Source organism: Bacillus rossius, chromosome 3 (assembly GCF_032445375.1).
Source record: "Bacillus rossius redtenbacheri isolate Brsri chromosome 3, Brsri_v3, whole genome shotgun sequence".
NCBI classification, from domain to species: domain Eukaryota; kingdom Metazoa; phylum Arthropoda; class Insecta; order Phasmatodea; family Bacillidae; genus Bacillus; species Bacillus rossius.
Window position 1 is genome coordinate 69,281,953 of NC_086332.1, and position 22,922 is coordinate 69,304,874.

At 33.8% G+C, this 22,922-nt stretch overlaps 1 protein-coding gene across 1 annotated transcript in view; it reads left to right on the forward strand.

The window, feature by feature from the left end:
- Positions 1-22,922, forward strand: part of LOC134531315 (uncharacterized) — a 187,631-nt gene that overhangs the window by 145,771 nt on the left and 18,938 nt on the right. Inside the window, exon 5 of the mRNA XM_063367009.1 lies at positions 16,718-16,931. Within this exon, the coding sequence (XP_063223079.1) occupies positions 16,718-16,931 (214 nt within the window). The remainder of the gene's footprint in view (positions 1-16,717; positions 16,932-22,922) is intronic.

Below are 22,922 nucleotides of genomic sequence, written 5' to 3' on the forward strand. Positions count from 1 at the left end.
TTATCTCGATTCTGAGTTAAGAAAAACTAAAAAAAACACGCTTTAAAAGCAAAAATTGCAACGCATTATTAGAAGCCATTAAGTTTTGCTATTGTAAGGAACTAAGTAGAGAGTAAGAAAAAAATAAAGATCCTGACAGTTTATAGTGTCGCCATATTTGTTTCTATTTTCAATACCGTTTTTGTATATTACAATTTCAATTGCAGAAAAAAATCATGTTTCATAGCCACACAAATAGTGAGTGTGTGTCATTTCTCTATAAAATTATTTGTGTAGTTTATTGATTCCATAACGAATTTTTTCAATAATTTTTAATAAAAATTATTCATTTTTTAAATTAAAAACTATTTAAAATAAAACTATAAAAATATTTGAAAAAAAATTCTATTAAATATTATTTACTTTGGAAAAAATTATTCATTTTAAAAGTTATCAAGCAAAAAAATAATTTTTTATCAAATTTACACGTGAGTTTTATAACAACCAACCTAACCTAAAAATTATTTGGTAGCTTATTGACTTCATAACATATTTTTCAATTGTTTTTAATAAAAATTAGAATTTTATAACGTGAGTTTTATAACAACCAACCATTTTTCAATTGTTTTCAATAAAAATTAGAAAATGTTTATTTAACTAATTTTTCATTTATAAGTAGTTGTTAATTTTGGAATGTTTTACAATTGATCCGGTAGACTGCGCTACCATCCCAGCATCAAATATTAAATATTATTCTATTTTAATTTCAGTTTGTCCCGACAGTTGGTGCTGCGATCAAATTGATAAAAATATTTGAAATTTTGTGTTATTATTGTGTTCGCTTAAAGTCGTGTGCTAATTAAAATATTAACTATGAATATAAATTGATGTTTGAAGAGTTTTGAAGTGTTCCTAAAAAACGATACTTTTTGCGAATTTAGGGTGAAATTGAAGTAAGTATATATTTTGTATAAATTTTTTATCAAATTAACACGTGAGTTTTATAATAACCAACCTAACCTAAAAATTATTTGGTAGCTTATTGACTTCATAACATATTTTTCAATTGTTTTTAATAAAAATAAGAATTTTATAACGTGAGTTTTATAACAACCAACATAACCTAATAATTATTTGGTAGCTTATTGACTTCATAACATATTTTTCAATTGTTTTTAATAAAAATTAGAATTTTATAACGTGAGTTTTATAACAACCAACCTAACCTAAAAATTTATTTGTGTAGCTCATTAATTTCATAATAAATTTTTAAATTGTTTTTTTATTCGTGTTTTAAATAAAAATAATAATTAAAAAATTATAAAAAAATTCTAATAAAAATTACATACTTTAAATCGTTTTCGGTGATAATTAAAAATTTTATTTTCAATAAATAACTCATATTCGTTGTGGATTACTTGAGTTTATTTCGTATACATTTGTTAACAACAAACCTAACCTAAAAATTATTTGTGTAGTTTATTGACTTCATAACATATTTTTTAATTGTTTTTAATAAAAATTAGAATTTTATAACGTGAGTTTTATAACAACCACCCTAACCTAAAAATTTATTTGTGTAGCTCTATAATTTCATAATATTTTTTTTTAAATTGTTTTTTTATTCGTGTTTTAAATAAAAATAAGTATTAAAAAATTATAAAAAAATTATATTAAAAATTACATACTTTAAATCGTTTTCGGTGATAATTATAAATTTTATTTTCAATAAATAACTCATATTCGTTGTGGATTACTTGAGTTTATTTCGTATAAATTTGTTAACAACCACCCTAATATTAAAATTATTTGTGTAGTTTATTGATTCCATAACGAATTTTTTCAATCATTTTTAATAAAAATTATTCATTTTTTAAATAAAAAAAAACTATTTAAAAAAAACTATAAAAAAATTGAAAAAAATTTTATTAAAAATTATTTGCTTTGGAAAAAATTATTCATTTTAAAAGTTATCAAGCAAAAAAATAACGTTTTTTATCTTAAATTTGTTACAATAAATTTTTTTTTGTTAATTAATTAAAATTTCATTCTCAATAAAAAAAACTCACATTCGTTTCGTATTATTTTACAGTTTTTTTTTTTTTTTCAGAAAAATGCCACGTCTTCGAGGAAGAGCCAGAAATATTGGTCGACGTACTCCGAACGCGCAATTGGTCCATGATCGTCGAATAAATAGAACAGATGAAGAACACTCGGCGGATAATGCAAATCTGAGAGATCAAGTTGCATCTACACGTGCGAATGAAAATTCAGTACAACGCACTCGACGTCTTCGTGCTAATGCAGTAAGACAACGAGAGGCACGTCAACAAGCGACGGATGCACATAGAGAACGTAACCAACGCCGGATGCAAAATGATCGAGCATTGACAAGAGCATCACTCAATCGCCTTGCGTTTGAATATGATCCTGAAATCAACTATTCGTCACATGCATTAATCTCGATTTGTTAGTATGGACAAAAAGTGTCAACATTGTCATGCTTTCAAGTACAAAGATGAATCAGCTGGTTTATGTTACGCATCTGGAAAAATTTCACTGCCATCGCTAAATCCACCGCCGGAACCTTTAAAAACACTTTTAGCTGGCACCACATCTCAATCGAAATTGTTTTTGCGAAAAATTCGTAAATTCAATTCATGCTTCCAAATGACATCATTTGGAGCAACAAAAATTGTTCATAATGAAGATGGTCGTAATTTCGAATCTACATTCAAAATTCAAGGTCAAGTGTACCACCAAATTGGTTCATTGCTCCCAATGCCTGATGCCGATCCAAAATTTTTACAAATTTATTTTATGGGCAATGAGGAGTAACAATCACACACACGCTGCGCTTACAACTATATAGAGCAGATGGAGGAACGAGAAATTGTGGACATTTTGGAAACGTTTTTGCAAAACCATAACCAGTTGTTGCAATTGTTCAAGACTTTTTCTAGCAGACTGCAAAACGACAACTACGCCATTATTATTAAAGCAGACAAAGTGCCCTACGGAGAGCACGCAGGCACATATAATGTTCCAACTATTAATGAAGTTGCAGTTGTTATGGCTGGTGACCCATGTGAACGTCGGGACATTTGCATTCAACACAGAGATAATACGATGCAAATAATTCAAGACAATCATCGTTCTTACGATGCATTGCAGTATCTATTGATATTTTGGGAAGGAGAAGATGGACACCATTTAAGTATTAAACAAAGGAATCCAACTACAGGTACAACTTATAGACTATCTTACAGATTTTTTTTTTTAAATAATTTCTGTATCTCTCATATATATATTTATTTGCAGGTGAAGAACTGATCAAGAAAGTTAGTGCTATGTACTTCTACGCATATCGATTGATGATTCATGCTAATGAAGACAATACCATTCTCCGATGCAGACAGCTATTTCATCAGTATATTGTCGATATGTACGTAAAAATCGAAAGTGAGAGATTACGATATATAAAATTTAATCAAACAAAACTTCGTGCTGAGGAGTACATTCATTTGCGTGATGCCGTTATTGGTAACGTAGATGCATCTAATGACATCAACAACATCGGTTGCGCATATATTCTCCCATCATCATACATTGGTAGTCCGCGTCATATGCAAGAGTATATTCAAGACGCCATGACTTACGTACGTGCATATGGCCGACCAGATCTTTTTATCACATTTACGTGTAATCCAAACTGGGATGAAATTCAAAGTTTGTTGTTGCCAGGTCAAACATCGATGCATCGCCATGATATCACTGCACGTGTTTTTAAACAAAAATTAAAATCTTTGATGAATTTGATTACACATCACTCGGTATTTGGTGAAACACATTGTTGGCTTTACTCTGTTGAATGGCAAAAACGAGGTTTACTTCATGCGCATATTTTGATTTGGTTGGTGGATAAAGTACGCCGAGAATAAATCGACAAAATTATTTCAGCCAAAATTCCAGATCCGAATGTTGATCAAGAATTGTTTGACATTGTAACTACTAATATGATCCATGGTCCATGTGGTACTCTAAACATGATGTCACCATGTATGGACAATGGAAAATGTACGAAACGTTTTCCAAAACCATGCCAATCTGATACTATCACCAATATTGACGGTTATCCATCTTACCGGCGTAGAGACGTAGACAATGGCGGTCAATCATATGAATTGCGTCTATCAAACGGTGTGATAGTAGATATTGATAATCGCTGGGTAGTTCCATATTCACCATTGCTGTGCAAAACCTATAAAGCGCACATAAACGTTGAACTATGCAGTTCAGTGAAATCTATAAAATACATTTGTAAGTATGTTCACAAGGGCAGTGATAAAGCTGTATTCGCTGTTCAAAATGTAAATGACAATGACGAAATTACACGTTATCAAATGGGTCGATACATAAGCAGTAACGAAGCTATTTGGCGCATTTTTACGTTTCCTATACATGAAAGGGATCCTGCTGTTATACATTTGGCTGTGCATCTTGAAAACGGACAGCGTGTTTACTTTACAGAACAGACTGCACTACAACAAGCTTTAACGGCTCCAAAAATTTTTCAACCTTTGTTGCCGACAAGATGTTGTTGGTCAATTCGCAAGGACATTAATGTATACTGATGTTCCTAAATTTTTTGCGTGGAATAAACAATCAAAAAATTGGGAACCACGGAAACGAGGCATTCCAGTCCCAGGATTCACCGACATATTTATGACAAATACTTTAGGTCGAATATATACAGTTCATCCTAAGCAACGCGAATGTTTTTTTTTGCGTTTGTTATTGGTTAACGTTCCTGGACCAACATCTTTCCGATATTTGCGAAAAGTCAATGGTACTTTATACGACACTTTCTTTGGTGCGTGTCGTGAGTTACATTTATTGGAGGATGATAACCATTGGGATATCACACTTGCAGATGCAGCACTGAGCTCATCTCCACAACAAATTCGTCAATTATTTTCAATAAGATTGACAATGTGTTTTCCGTCTGAAGCATCTGCTTTGTGGGACAAATATAAAGACTCAATGAGTGAGGATATTTTACATCGGATTAGAAATTACTAATCAAAATCAAAATATCGAATTCTCCGCAGAAATATATAATGAGTCATTAATAATTATTGAGCATATTTGTATTCTTATTTCGAATATGCCGCTCATCCATTTCGGCATGCCAGCGCCGAACCGCCCAGCAGTAGATACCATCAACAGCGATGTTCAACGGGAACACCACTTCGATAGAACTTCTTTGGCTACTTTTGTTGCCAATAATGAACAATTGCTCACTGCTGAGCAACGAAATGTATATGATAAAATTAATGTATCAATTGCAGCGCAACAAGGTGGATTCTTTTTTTTTGGATGCACCAGGTGGTACTGGTAAAACATTCCTCATTTCATTGATACTTGCACGCATCCGATCACAAAATAATATTGCATTAGCTATTGCTTCATCAGGAATCGCAGCAACGTTACTTGATGGTGGATGGACGGCGCATTCAGCGCTTAAATTACCTTTGAGTGTTCACACAAATCCCGAAGCAATGTGTAACATAAAGAAGCATTCAGGCATGGTTCAAGTTTTGAGAAAATGCAAAATTATTATCTGGGATGAATGTACCATGGCCCACAAGCATTCGCATGAAGCTCTCGACAGGTCCCTGAAAGATATCAAGGATAATACTAGGCTTTTCGGTGGTGCTCTATTGTTGCTGTCTGGTGATTTCAGACAAACATTACCAGTCATTCCACGCGCGACATATGCAGACGAAATAAACGCATGTTTAAAAGAATCTTATCTATGGCGAAGTGTCAGGAAATTATGCCTTACTATTAATATGCGCGTTCAACTTCAAAATGATCCATTAGCGTCAAGATTCTCTGAACAATTGTTGGATATTGGCAATGGTAAAATTGAATTGTATGAAGATACACAATATATTCGACTACTAGAGAAATTTTGCAACATGGTGGCTACCAAAGATTAGTTAATAAACAGTATCTTTCCAGATTTGAGAAATAATTGTACTAATCATGGATGGCTACGAGAGCAAGCAATTTTAGCTGCGAAAAATTTAGATGTTGATGCCATCAATTTCAAAATACAGCAATTACTGCCTGGTAATGAAACTACATTTAAATCGATCGACACTGTTGTTGATCCTGATGAAGTTTTTAACTATCCAGTAGAATTTTTAAATTCATTAGATTTACTTGGAATGCCACCACATAATTTGCGACTGAAGGTTGGTTTACCTATAATTTTGCTTCGAAATTTGAATGCTCCGAAATTATGTAATGGGACGCGATTAGTTATAAAAAAAATCATGGGCAACATTCTTGAAGCTACTATTTTCAGTGGAAAATTTCAAGGTGAGTTTGTACTTCTACCACGGATCCCAATGATTCCTTCAGATTCGCTTATACCATTCAAACGTTTACAATTTCCAATCCGCTTGGCATATGCTATGACTATAAGTCACAAGGCCAAACCATGACAATTTGTGGCTTAGATTTAGAAAATCCGTGTTTTTCTCACGGTCAATTATATGTTGCGTGTTCCAGAGTTGGAAAACCATCGAATTTGTTTGTTTATACACCTCAAGGATTAACTAAAAATATTGTACATCCAATAGCATTAAGATAAATTAAGTTTTTGTAAATTAATAAATAAATGTTATAAAAGTTTCATTATAAGATTGTTTATCTTTACTTAAAACAAGTTAAAGTTTGTATTTACGATGCTGTTATTGCCACACTCCACGGATAATATCCCAACCTGTAATCAGTAATTTCATTCACTTAAAATTTTCGGTGACGCCTAGAAATATCCGTGTCAATAATCATAGACAGTGGCTGCTATTATCCAGTCTACAAATTTCATCCGTTGAGTGTGGTAACAGATGCATCTTTTTAGTTAACACAGCTTCTACATTTCACTTCACTCATACTGTATATGCATACTTACACACACAGTATATACTCACATGCTACCGATCGGTCGAATTTGAATAAGTGTACATGTAATGAAGTTAGATATTAAAATAACTCTTGAATAATAATTTTCATCAAAACAGTCCAGATTGTTACAGCTTATTGAAGAATGTTTGAAATTTTCGAATTAACGACGTGTGTACAGGACAACGTCTGTCGGGTCTGCTAGTATATGTATATATTGTAATTAGGCTCGATTTCAGACCCCACGTTATTGTGTTAACTGTATTGGAATTAGAATTTACTGTTTTCCGCTCCACATTGGTGGGCCATCTGTAATTAAATTTATTGATTTATTCTTTTGTGATGTTAATGAATGGATGGTATCTAGTATCAGGTCAACGTGAACGAATATCATACGGGGTTATAAATTTATCACATTTAAATTCATCATAGTTTATTAGTAATATTATGGGAAATAAGAAAAAAATTGATAACATTGATAACTCAAAATTTTTTATAAATTTTCCTAGCACGCGACGACCCATTGATACCGATATCTAATTCCAGTAATGTTCAGGGTTAAATTGCATTGCATGAGCCTCTAGCTAATAAAGAAGTTATTAGTAAGAAAATAATCCGGCTTAGTTCAGGGGAGGTCAGTTGAAACTCCGTTATTCTTGGACCTCTGATCTCGTCCTCAGCTTTCCAGGATATACTAGCAGTCTTGCTGTGAAAGAAAGTCTAAACTACGATCCAATAGAAATATTGATGACTACAGCTACTGTTGACGCCATTCCAGGTGTGCTGAAAAATCCTTAGATTGGGCAGGTCTCACCAGCGCAGACAGGAACTGCAGCATGAAGATGATCGGAAGTCTTGCAACACACACAATGGCGGATATTCGCCTGACGCGGTAGTAAAAGTATTTGCGAAATGTGACTCCCTATAGTCTGTATGAAGAAGAATCAGACTTCCTTCACTTAAGACTTGCAAAAATAACTAATTACGCGTTAGCCACGTATCTTCTTGTCCTCTGCGCGCAATTCCCGAACCCAGGAACTGTCACACGCACAGAGAACGTCCATTCGCTCCGCAGTCCAAAACTTAAGTTCCTCGTTTCTCCCGAAATGGCCAACCAGCGAGCATCTATGCTAGAAAGAATAATTAAACAAACCTCTCTTCTTACCTGGCGAGAATTCTATACTCGAAGACCATAGCTAACAGTGCCTACATGCGAACTCTGTAATAAACGGAACAATAAATCTCAAATAAATATTCAACAAAGAAGAATAGCATTCCAAATATCAATGTCAACTGATGAACTATGGAATATCTCTGGGTCGTCGCACCATGCACAACTCAGCAGTTCATACATTACATAAAAATGTATAGTTACTCTTACTTAGATAACAAAATACACATAAAGCTAAGATACAACAATAATTATAAACATGTTAACATGTCCTAATGTTTACAATATGTAGATATAAAGAGATAAATAGAGATAGAGAGATACATATATATATATAGATGGAGATAGAGATAAATATATATTTAGAGAGATGGATAGATGATTTATAAATGTGTAACTACTTCAAACATATTACAAAAACAAAACTGAATGAGGCATTGCAATGCATGCCGAGCATTATCTAGATAATGGAATTTTTTCAATATTAGTAATCTCTTATTTTTCAGCTTTTTTCTATAGTGCTTTATAGAGTCAAGATTACATACAGGCCACAAATTTTTAGATATATAAGTTAAATAACTATACACTGGCAGAACAACGTCTGTCGGGATCTGAAAATGATAAAAATTATTTTGCACACATGACATTCAAATTAAGAAGACAATTACTAATTACATCTGATTTCGAAAAAAGTCCCCTTCACCTTATGCAACGCCGGGTACTGCAGCTAGTATTATAAATGAGAACGTTTGTGTGTATGTTTGTTACTCTATAACAACCAAACCGGTGAACGAATTTGGATGAGATTGTGAATACAGCTAGCTCATAACCTGGATTAACATACAGGCCACATATTACTATGAAATTCCACCCCTAATTGAGTGACAATGAGGTAAATTCGATTTTATAACGAAAATAGTAGGTCATAGACATACAAACAGTGATGTGTGTAATTTCTCTGTGATCAACGTCAATAAAAGTAATTTAAAGGTGACTTCCTAACATTTTATGTAGAGGTTAAGTAAAGGAAAAACACTAAAAGGTACAGGAACTCATCTATGCACTCCATGTTCTTCGCACTTACAGCTATACGTTGGCTGCTCGCATGCATCAAGACCAAAAAATCTTTACATACACGCAGAAAACAATAAGTCTAGAAACTTTGCTTACAGAGATGTATAGCAGTAAATTTTTGGATCTCAAAACACCCCGAAACTATAACAGGCCGTTTACCAGGTGTTGAGGCCACCTCTCTGATAAAATAAAAGTAGTAGCTCTTGAAAATGTGTGATAATTTCTTCAATAAAGCTGCTTTTGATAACTTAATTTTTTCAATTTTTTTTTGTTTTAGTTTTTTCTTATAAATGTTAATACATGCAATAGTCAATCTAAGTGAGGTTATAGTCGAAATTCTAAATTATAAAAACAAATAATACAATTTGGCCAAATGCGGGTCGTACTCGAGCTAAGCGTTGCATAGTGTGGAGGTAAGGATCCCTTGCTGCGCGAGTCCGACTAGCACTTTACAGGTTGTTTTTAGTTGAATTTAACTTTTAAACCGCTGGTGAAACTGTGGGGCGCAGCTAGTGAAATATAAAATCAATATGGCTTTTGATACCATGCCTTTACGTGGGTAGATATAACAAACAAAGGTCACCATATTGGTCTAACAGTTTTTGTGCCATAGAACTTTTTCATAACTTGATATTGCATATACTTTATGAGGTTTTAAAAGACCATAAAATATATTTTGAAAGTACTGTTACAGGTTCAGTCATTCCCAAAATAGATTACATGCTTAACGCCAATGACTTCATGTGTATAAAGCTATTTCTAGCAACCAGTTTAACCATAATAACTTCAAGTATTCCATTAAATTGTTGGTTATCTATGCTATAACAAAAATAATTTTAAAAAAATTGACGACAAATAATGGTTATTGCCGGAAACATGAAAACAAAATGAATGTTTAATAACGGGTGCGTTAGGGGTTGAGTAAACGCTTAAATGTTTTATTGTATTCTTAATGATTATGTGGAGGTTGTTTATTCACATTTGTAGCCCAATATAAGGAAAGGAAGAAATATTTCCTCGTAGTAGTTGATCAAACTCAATATAGTTAAATTTGACCATCTCTGTGATGTTACATTAAAAAAATTATATTTAAAATGTTGTCATACTGCGTTGGGCTGTGAAATGGTTAAAGGGGGAGGGGCGGGGGGGGGGGGGGGGTGAGCATCAACCTTAGAGAACTTATGAATTAAATGGAATGGAGCAAAGAGAGGAAAATAACGGCAGAGTTCGCCAAATAACACCACATAATGAAGTTCTTCCAACGAACTCCCAGCCTGTCCAGTCGTAACTTTCAAGCAGAGACAAAATGTGTCAAGGGAGTATCTCGTCACAGAGCCATCAATGTAGTGTCTGTTAACTTTTGCTAAGCTAAAGGTAATATACCCACGGTTATTATTATATGAAGTAGTTGTGTGTTCTAAAGTTAAAGTCACAAAACTTAAAAGTATAAACTCTAAGGTTATAAGTTGGTTTGATAGCTGAAAAGACACTCGTAAGAAAAAATCTTGAAAATTATACAAAAACGGCTAATGTTAAACCCAGATGCTGACAACTTATTATAAAGAAATATGTGATAAACTTCATTAAAACGAAGGAAAAATAAATGTGAATTTCAGTACTCGCCAGTGATTTGTATCATCTAACCTCGGTAACGAGCTAAATAATGTGTTTTCATGTTGCAGATACCTACACTTTTCATACGAAACTTGAACACGAAATTTAATGTAGAATTCTTTAAGAAAATATTCCGAGCGTGATAAATATAAGAAAATGGTGTTTTGAACTAAATTTCTGGACGCGAATCACACGAAGTATACGCACCCGGCGCTAGTATTCGCTGCCGGAGCAACTACGTTCACTATCGAATAATTTCATTTGCAGACCGAAATTTAAAACTTTATAATAAAACAATTCCGATAAATGCTGAAAAAAAGGCTTGAAAAATACCAAACCTTAGCTTTGAACCTGATTTTAGACAAGGAATTTTTATTAAATCTCGTTATATTTATTTTACAGTTAATGCTATAAAGTTTCCTTTTGACTTTGTGAACTTTGGTTCGCGCCATCCACCACAGATGACAGCAGCTTAGTTACACATTTACGTTCTATGCGACTTCCGTACAATTCACGAAATTACTCCTATTAGATGTCGTATACTCAGAACTTAAATGTTACACATCAATAATATTTAATAAAATCTTGAAGATCTTCCTTTGGTTACTGTTTAATATTGTATGGCACCAACAACACTGCTTCCCTACGAAATATGTGTAACTAAAAGTACTACCTATTCCGTTTTGAGCTGGACACGGCCTTTGATGCCTTTAGAAGTTACACTTCAACGTTAGTGAGGCGGAATGATAATAAGTACGACGCTCACTGATGCTTCTAGCGCTGTAGCGCCTCTAAGCGCAAGGCTACGAATTAGCACGCAGTCTTCTCGTCGTGCGTATAACTACAATGAGATTTTAGTGGCAACCATAACAACGAATAAATGAAGATCAAGGTGTATTGCATGTCTCCTGAGTGCTTTCAAGAATCTATACCGGCAGTCTTAGGCCTAAAAACTAAGAGTATTCTTAAAATACACGTTTCAGCCATTCTCGTTTCCAAATCAGTGCTTTATTTGAAGCTCTGCACACCGTGTGTGCGTCAAGATAGGTGAAGCCCCAATAACTTCCTTCCGAAAATAATCATGCCCAGCTCCTAGTTATAAACAAATTTTCCACTTTTGCTTTACTCTTCATATAATCACCACGTAAACTTTGTCAGATGCCTAAGCAGAGATTGTGTATAAAAAATTAATCCAAAGATATTACCTACAATATAAATAAGATATAAAGGATTGGGTGTACGCAATATTTTCACGTTTAAACTTGAAAGCCAATTGTGAACGACTCTCTCCTTCCTTTCCCATCTGGATATTTAAAAATCGTTCTCGATGTGTAACATCTCAGCTCACGGTTTACGGCGTTTTGTGGGAGTTATTTCGGGAATGCGGCGGAAGCCAACGAACGGAAATGTGCAACAACGGAGCCTCAACCTGTGACGGATGGTGCAAACCAAAGTTCACAAAGAAAAAATTAAACTTTATATTATTAACGGTTTGATTAATTTTTAGCATAATGGGCAGTATTTTAATGAAATTCCTTTTCGAAAATTATGCCCAAAACCGGTTTTAGTAATTGTTTAAGGTATTTTGTGCTTTTATTATTATATAGTTTAAATTTCGGTCTTTTTATCAAATGTTTGAATAGTCGACACATCTCCTCCGGCAGCGAATTCTAGCGGCGGGTGTGGATACTACGTATGATTCGCGTCCAGACATTTTGTTTTAAACACTATTTGCGTATACTTATCAAGCTCGGCATTATTTTAAAGAAATTTACGTTATTATTTCGTGTCAGAGTTTCATATATTTGCAACATGATAACACATGAATTTGTTCGTGACGGAGTTAGATGTTATACATCTCTGGCGAGTGGTGAGAGATACGCTCACAATTTTTTGTAACAATTGTTTGTGATCATAATTCACGAATTTTTTAAATACAGATCTTTGATCTTCGCTTGTGATAACTCATTGGCGGTGAATGTTAAACATGGCTGACCAATTCAACCAGGTTTTTACCAATAATACTGTATAACCATGTTTTATCACACAAAAACCAAAAAGCAACTGCACTTCCCTGGATACATCCTGAAAAGGCATTAAGCTACAGTAATTTTAACTGCTGGTTTAACACAGTTGCGCGTGAAGTTACGGGAGTACTAAACCTGACGACCCAACTATAATATAAGAGATTTTGAAACTTAGTATTTATTACCCTTATTTATTCGTATTGAATTATTTATTTCCGCCTGAAAAACATAACTAGATATAACACTAACTAAATGCTATAAATAATTTTAATTAATTAATTTCATACTTAATCAATAACCAATTATTTTCAGCGATTTACTAGGGGCAACAAATTTGGCGCACATTTTCCAATTGCAAGGTTCACATACGTGGAAATAAAAAAAGCAAAAAATAATTTAATTTATGGTTCTCTTTTATGGGCAATTTGAATTGTTACGCTTAAATATGAAACAAGCTAAGCAAGAAAATTAAGAATAAATTTTCCAGCTTTTCTTAGTGAGAATTTTTTTGTTGTAAACATGCGGTTTTAAAGGTTTAGAAAATAATTAAATTATTAAGGGGTCTGGTGAAATCACATCTAAATATTTTAAGAATAAAATTAAACGTTAATTTTAAATCTCTAGACTAGAAGAATGAAAACGGTAACGATCCTGCCTTAAGTTCGTACAAAATAGTTTAAAATATTCTAGATTTAGACAATTTGCTCTGAATAACAACTGTGAATAAATTGTTTTGAACGTGATTGAATCATGGAGGTGTTAAGATTAATGCATATTATAACCGAGCTATATTTATGACCAGTCAAAAGTAAAGTAAATTGAGTTTCTTTCAAACGCTGAATATCAATTCCAGAAAATAAAAATTATTGGATTTACGAATGACACTAGCCTAATGTCAATATTTTTCTTTCGTTGTAATTGATAACTGTATTGCATTAAAAACTGCCAGTGAAACTCTTAAATGCCTTACATATTTCAGTGAAAACGGGTGTTTTACAAGCAGCTTGCTGCTCAATTAATCATCAGAATTTGAGTAAATTTTCATTTTTTATGGTGTTTAAATATGCACTGTTTGTGTAGATTTTCACAAATCATGTGGGTGTATTACTATCACAAAACAATGTTTTATTTTAGTTCATTTTGGTGTACTTTTACAAGGATATGGTGGGTGTAAAATAATTATAAGATTAGTATTTTATACGTAAAAAGTATTTTCACACCATTGTTGTGTTTTAAGAATATGAACCTACAATTAGTGTAAAATTACATGGCATAGAGTTAAATTTTATCAAGGTATGTGTTTTTCCTAATTACACGTCGAAATGCAAATATTCACCAACAATGAATGTGTAAAATTACACTTAGCTTGTTTTTTTTTGTTTAATGTTTAAACTAAAGGAATCAATATATATTTTTTAAATTGAATACTGTAGTGACTAGTAACATTGTTTTTGATGAAAAAAAAATACTGTTTTTTTCCCCTCTATTATTGGGCGTTCTTTCTGCATGATTGGGTGAGCATTGTCCCAGAGTATTTTGTGAATATGGTCCAAGGCATGTTCGGCAAGTCTAGATTTTTGAGCTTCACCCTTCTTTATGTGGTTTTTGTGTTCTTTGATTGTCTTGAAAGGGCTCGCCAAGTTTCTCCATTGTATGTGCATCCACATTCGTGAATCTTATAAACACAGTTCTGACATTGAAACTTATCTGAGGTGGGAAAATAAACTGAACATATATATATATATACATCTATATCCCTTTTTTCCAGTGTATTCGATTAGTCTGTTTATGCCTAAGGATGGAAGCAGATATTAGTTCCCGAAAAGTCACAACTAATATCTTAGGAAGTCTGTGTTAGTCTGAGTTTTCGTCGTTACATTGTCCAGAATAAATGATTTGTTTCATCGCTGGGTTTGCCTGTGCGTATGTGTAGTCGTTGTGTTATCAATATTATCTATTTAATGTCATCGTTGAGTTGTTCTCTTTGTCGTTGTATTGATCAAGGACTTTTTTATATTTATTTACTTTATTGTTGTTACAGTCTCTTCGCTGTTAGCCCACTGCTTCAGTATGTGCTGTTATGTATATTAACTTGACAAAACCTACCAATGAATTTTATATGCTATGTTTTTTTGTCACCTTTTTTGGATTGTTTTCTGTGTGTTTGCATATTAATCTTTCTTGTCTCTTATGGAGGTTATTTTTGACATACAATGTAATCAGTAATTGTGTATGTCCAAAACAACATTTAAAATCAAACTTACCCATTGCAAGAATCATTCCAAGAACGAATGTTCTAATATCAGTATATGATAATATTCTGATATTAACTTCCGATATATATTAACATCTGTGAAGTTAATATCCATCAATATCATATTTTTCGGAAATTTATATTGACATTTATTTTCTAGAAACTGCTCTCATTTATTTGTCACGTCAAAGGGGTTTTTAAAAATTTAGATTAGCAGAAATATATGGCGGTGGCTTCGCTGTAACAGAAAATTTTTGTCAGCTTCTTCTTTACGAGAAAAAACTTAATCTTCTGGACACTTATTCTGAGCATTATGCCGAGGCAGAAATGGCTGCTGCTTTATAACCCATTTAATGTCCTTGTCGTTTAAAATTTCCATTTGCGTCATGTTGCATCGTAATTCCTGCCTGCATTTTTGAATATTTATGCGGAAAGGGACAGAACAGATTTTACAACGAGATGCTAAACTAAGGGAAGAAAGTGCTTCTGGAGTAATCTGAAAAATTAATGCGTAATCTAACACAGCCGTATTTCGTCAAGTAAGCCCTTTTACTTTTTTCTTTTTACTGTGGTTTTAAAGTGAAAATTAAATATCTTCTATTCAAAGCCTGGGTTACTTACTGTGCGCATTAGGTTTTCCTTTAAAACGAAATTCTAGTCTCATGCATGCCCGAAGTATAAATTGATGGTAAAAGTTTTCCATAGTATTCCCTTAGTTTTTAAAAGTAGTTATAACAAAATAAAGTGTACACACTAGAATACATGAACTAAATGAATAAATTTTCCATAAATAGTTATAAATTATAGGAAAAATATATTCCTACCAACTTGTTAAAATGGGATGAGGTGGCATAGTAGATAAGTTGCTATAAGAACTTTAGAACCCGTTAGAAATTCGGTTCGATTCCAATTCCGGCCGACACATTAATTTCAGTTCAACATGGTTTCCTTGAACCACTTCGTCTCTTCGCCATGAGCCGAGGTCTGTGGCTGGTATTCCAAGAAAAAAAAATAAGGGTTTAGCGTTGAATATGTTACACCTGTGCCCTAACCGTATTCCTAGTGCACGATAGGACACGGCCAGTCCCTTATTTTAGGGAACGGAATTCGGTGTCATACCCGTGACCAAATTGTTGCCCAAATTCCGCGCATACGCAGACCTCACTTTTTCGTTGATTTCGTCCAGATGGCGGACCCGCGTCTGGCGCCATTAACTCGTACATATTCAATTTCGAGACACGTTGTTACCAAACGTATTGGTGTGCCTAATGAAACTTTGTGGTAGCGAAACTATCCTGGAAAACATTTTGTACAAGTTATGGTTATAACAATAAAAACAATTTAAAAAAAATTGAGTCCATTATAATAACACAATGTAATTCATGCGACAATGCTGATATTATTAAGGGTTTTTTCCGTAACACTTGTATCGGTAGATGCCAAACGTCCACTAGAATGCGTTGGGATCAGTTTATAGCCTCGCGCAGGGCACCGTTTATTGAAGCGGCTCCCGATATGATTCCCTACTGGGATACGGTTTGGACACGTTCCGGAATACGGCCCGCGAGTTAGGTTACGGTTGTATCCCAACAAGGCAGTGCTTATTCGCCCTATGACTTTCAGCGTGGCTGCGGGTTCTCGCTGTTCAGCTGTTCAGCGATGTTCTGTTCCGCAGCGAGGACAACCACGGCTCGTTCAGGGCCTCTGGCGAGCGGTCGGGGAACTACGACCTGTACGAGGCCGAGCTGGACGTCAGCAAGGAGAAGAGGACCCAGAAGTACCTCATCACCATGGTGACGGTGTACGCCATCTGCCTGTGCCCGCTCATGGTGCTGCGGTGAGTTCGGTGGACAGTCAGTCGCCTTCTAGCAGGGCGTGGGACGCGGAGTTGCTTCCTTTGCCATACTCGGAAAAAATTATCTTTCTGTACTCTTACAAAAGATTCTTTGAAACCCAGTTGCTAAGAAATAAAATGTTAATACTACAAGAAATATATTGTACTTTTATACAACTCATGGATATGGTTATTTTGGCATATATAAAATACGTTTTTCTAGATAATACTGAGCATTTCTTACGAAAAAAAAGCCCGATAATATTATACCTTAATTGACATTTTATTAATAAATAATTATTTTAAAAGATGGGAAAGATAATCCAATACACATTCATGTTCACAGTTAATACTGAAAAGCTGTTCAGGGAATGGTTTACAAATAACTTTAGCTGTTGGAGGTACTGGGACAACACAAAGCGTAACTGCCCGGTTAATAATCGCAATCCAGTATTACTGCGAACAATATTTTCTAGTGATATAGTTTTTTTGTTTAAATGAACAAATTTACAAATATCTGTAATTTGCCGTGAATATTTATGTTCCATTTACAAAAAAAAAGTTGTTATTAGTAAATATCTGGATGATCGAAAAGTGCAACTTTAATTTTTGCCAAAAATCTTTGGTAAAATGTTCCTTTAATATGGCCGTTACTAGTACGACACTTAAATGGTATTAATATTTATATGGTGTAATATTTACTTGTCCTTTTGCTTTATTTAAAATTTAAACATGTACAGTAGTGCCTACAACGATGTTATACAGTTGGAAGTTGGGTGATTTCTCACCCCTGAGAAACAGCTGTTGTGTAAACTCAATTGAAATCGTTAGAGAAATTTCCCAATAAGAATGTACCTACCAGTGTAATCGTATATAATTAAATACATTAGGGAGGGTCTCCAGACATGATAGACAGCGCCTGTCAAAACAACCTAGTCTTTCATCTGTGTCCCCATAAGCATACCTAAAGGGTCCATAAAATCATTTATTTTATAAGTATTTCACATAATTAAACTTACCATCCTAAAAAAATATTTAGAATTAAATAAAAAATCTCTTACATTTACTGAAGAAAGTTTTCGTCGTAAGCAAATTTAAAACGGAGTTTTGTTGTTGATACATAATATTTATTTCATCAATGCAGAAATATTCTAGACATTGAAAAAATTAATTTTATATAAGGGATATAAAGTTTATGAACAGAAATTTCCATCATTTTAATAAGAAATTAAAGGAGGATTTGCTAACTAAGCTGAGTGAAACAGCATACATATGTTAATACAGGTAGATATTAAGAGTGAAAGTGCTATATATATCGTCACACGCTCAGACACTTAAGGTGACAAACTTGCAGACTCACACTTTGTGACTCCCACATTACTTGCTGATCATGAGCCCTTTTATGCCAAGCGATATAACTGAAACTTTGATCTTGGTAAATAATTATTTACTTTCATACTCTTACAACTTACTCTAGCACTAGGTTATGTTATATTCGGTTAAAAAAAAATATATAGCCTATATATATATTTCTTCAGCTATTTAAAAGAAAATATTTATAAAATATTCCATTCATTTTACATTATTCTATAATGTCATTTCGAATCCTTCATTTTGTTTTAAATTTAAGATGATTATTTATGTCTTAACAATTTTCGTTAGCTTATCCGAATTCATTAATTTATGCGGAATGTTTTCACAAACAAAACCACTTGGCTAGATTTTATATTTGATGGTTAGTAATATTTGAGAAACATTAATCAGACCAAATCTTCATTTTTACTCAAAGCTTCAATTTTTTACTTTATTCAAGAAATGTATTAAATATTGTTAAGTTGTAACAAATACTAAACTGTTTTAATGAAATATAAAAACAATTCCCTTTAAATATGTTTCATTTATTTTTTCAAATTATTGACAGCTGACGAAATGATTCTTAAAGTATATTCCAAATATCTTGCATTATATATAAACTTTAAAACTAAACAAATGGTAATGAATTTAATAATTGTGATACTTGGCTAAACTTGCGATCTAAGTTTTTAAATTAAGATGATTATGATTTCTTAATACATGATGAATGTTCATCATATAATTACAATTATAGAGAGTTTGTAGTGGCGATTCTTTTAAGGAAAAAAAATAATTCTCTTTTTTGGGATCAATAAAAATACTGAAAATATATTTATTTAATAATAAACTTAAATTTTACAAATACAACAATTTTTGAGGTCTTTTGAGCAGTTTTTAATGTTCTAAAATTATTATTAACAATGAATAAAAGCAAATGGTTTGCAATTCATTAATTTAAGTAAGTGACATTAAAAATAACTTTTATTTTCCTTGTTTCTTTCTAACAAAGCGTAGATTATGCGTACATTCAAAAACCAAAAAAACTTTCTATTTATTAAGAAAAAACAAGGCCACAAGAAAGTTAACTGGAACGAAGATTAATGAAAACACCTTTCTGGACGCAGCAAAGCTTTCAGGCAAGATAAAAAAAGATTGAATTCAAAGCTAACGCGGATGTGGAAAAAAAAGAAAAAAAGAAACAATCAGTTTAGAGAGGGAAAAAAGTTTTTGGTTTTCCTAACGACTTGCTTCCCGATTACTCTAAACATTTCCCTTATTTAGGCAACTGTCTCACTCGACATGTTCATTTTTTTTGTTTCTTCGTCCTTTTTAAGGTCATTCTTTAAATCAAGGTCAATACTTCCCTTAAATGTGTTGTTCTACCACAAATATTTTCATCAGATACTGACTAAGTGTAATAATATGGATGTAAAACTTCGCGCAAGGGACGATAATTACAAAGACTGGTGCGCCAATTTATACTCATGATATTACACTAAGTGAATGTCTTGGGAAAATAATTGTGACAGTGTAAATTCTAACAAGTGTATGAAGTGATCAAGAATTTATTTGCCACTCACTCACTTATTAACCAGTGGTTAAAATCTGTGTTAAGTAAACAAGATAAAGGTGTACTCAATATTAGCTTTCTGATGGTCCAGTATGAAGTTGCGCGCAGAAATAAAATGATATAAAAATAAACTTGAAACTTAAAAAATACAGAGATTTATTTAAATACTCAGCTTATCAACACAAGTGACACATTTACAATGCAAACTACTCCATCAATGTCCTTGAAACCAAACATAAGTTTATTAGGCCTAGATAGGGTTGCCAATACGACGGGCACATGAAAAAACAATAGTATTTATCTTCAGAAATACATTCGAACAACATAATCATGGAAAATTCTGGTAGATGGTTTCTCAGGGTTAATAAAATTAGTTGCCAATTAAGTCAGTACAATAAAACATTTTAAACGGTGTCTTAGGATTTCTGGCATTGTATGTGCGTATCTTTTCATTTGCAATATCAGTTTACGTATAATAAAGACGGATATTTCACCAAAATATTGGTTAAATATGAGCTTTAAGCTTTAAGTATAATTTAAAACACTTTTTAAGCCAAAGTACTTTATTCACGTTGGCTTTACTAAGAATAGTAGTAACGGTGTCTCCAAATGGCGTACCTGGTAGGATGCTACACCGAACCCATCTTATATTACTTGTACTTTGACCATAGTGAGAGATAATACGTAAAATTTTGCATGTTTCTTAAAGTAAAGAGTTATTACTAAAAACACTGACAATAAATAAGTGTTGACACACGCTTTTACTGCAAAAGTACGCTCCCATCAGTCACAGCTGACGCGGAAGCTGGTTCCTAATAAGATGGACCTATCTGAGGTTTTTACCATTCCAAAACCCATGATGCACTTCAAACTTCGAAGTATCGTCCAATCACATGATGGCATTCGATAATGTTTGAAAAACTGTTAAACTGTCATCAAATAATATATGGTTAGTATAATAATTATTGTTTGTTGACAAACATCACGAAACAAATCATAAATAATGTTAGCAGAAGAATGCAGTTTAAAGAGTGTTGTTGCTCACATGTAAACAAACAAAATAGTTTGCAGCTGGTTGTCTTAGCGACGGTGAAATTTAATATTAATTAATTCAGTTATAGCATTCTGAAATATTTTTGATGTGCAACAGAACAACAAATGCAAGGGATGTATAAAGTTCAACTTTTAAAAAATAAATATCCCTTAAATGAATGTAATAACAACAAAATAAAAAAAGTTGTTTACGACTAAGGCTCAGACATCCGCCGGAGCTCTGTGCAGTGATGGTACAACGGGTTGAAACCACCAGTATCATTCTACGCGCGTAGTGACCTTCACAAGGTTGTCGAAGGTCATAGGAGCAACCATTTACCTCAAAACTTTTGATGACCCGATGCGCCAGTTTGCGATTACTTGACGCAATTTAAATTACAATACGTACTGTTAGTAAAACTCAACACCAACTTCTTTTCCATAGTTTTAGTACACGTGTTCACTAGCAGACGTTGGATGACGAATGAAGTCGCTCACCTCCAGGTACGCATGCGCCACTGACCCCAAGCCAGACGCACCCAAAAAACAGTGTGGACCGCGAGACCCAATCTCCCGACCCCAGCATGGTGGAAACTTTCTGCCCCGGCCAACTCTTCTTCCTGAACCATCCTTCTTGTCCTGTATTGAACCTGCCTGCCCAATGCCCAGTGAGTCCAGAGTTTTCCTGTGTCTATGAAGGTTTTACTTGGGCCCAACTTAACTAGTTATAGTCTAGCTCTAGAGTTTAATATAGGCGAGTTAGTCATGGCATCAGTTTCTGCCATGGCTGGCCACTCCCCAAACAAAGCTCATTATATTTATGCTACCCTTTCTGCATGGATGAAACCCATCATGACTAGGCGTATAGGCATTGGCCCGATACGCACTTGAGAGGTCTATACAGACAGGGAGCACCTCGTCCAGCAGCTTCAGTGCGTACACTTCCATGGCAGGTGGGCGGGACAAGTTGAGTATTGGAGATGCGGATTGGTTATTTTGGCCGTGCGGCACTTCGACTGGGAGGAGCAGTGGGGGAATCTTTCCGCCCTTTCGGCATTCCGGCCTGAACTGTCCGTTACGAAGGATCGCGGTGTTCCATACCATCTCTCTCTCTCTCTCTCTCTCTCTGTCCTTAACACTAGGACTACCGGCACCAGCTGACTATCTAGAACTACCACGAGGGGTCAATTTGACCCTTTTTAATTTTTATCTTTAAAAAAAAAAATTCCTAAATAGTTGTGACTACTTTATTGCAGAGCCAAGAAATATTGTACTGATTTAAGTTTTTCTTATCTAAAAAAATTACAAAACCAAATTAATGCACTATTTTTATTCACTTACAATTTGACAAGACACTAAATCCTGGATACATTTACACATATGCGATATTTACTTGAAATTCATTTACCACACCCAGGTTTCGTACATCCTGCAATATTTGCTTTTTATGTGTTATTTCTGCAGGAACAGTATAACCACTATTGTTCAGTCACTAATATGATATATAATTCGCCACATGAAATGTTTACTCCTAGTAATATCATAACCACACAATGTTTTTATGCATTGCTGCGACACTAGTCATTGTTTTTTCCTTCTGCAGCAATGCATTACTGTACCAAAAATGGCAATACTATTGTTCAACAACATTAAATAAAAACGAAATAGTAATGTTATTTCGGTTTCTTCATCGCCGTTGCTAACAATATGTGGCTTGGTATTCTTGTTAGCCAGGTAAGCTGCTCCTAGCTCTTCGCACAGCTCCAGGATAAATTCTCTTCTTTTGATTTTCCTTCTAGTTACTTCTTTGTACAGGATCCATGCATTGATACACGCCAAATCAAACACATTGAAAAAAACATGGACCGGCCAACGTCTTGATCCTGATTCGACAGAATATTTCCGCGCCATTTGGTCTAGAACATCAACGCCAAATTTAGTGGCATTGTAGTAGTGGATGGTTTCAGGAGTCTTCTTTTCATTGTCAGAAATGCTCACAATTCGATGGAGTGAGCTCATGAGGATCACATTTTTACTGA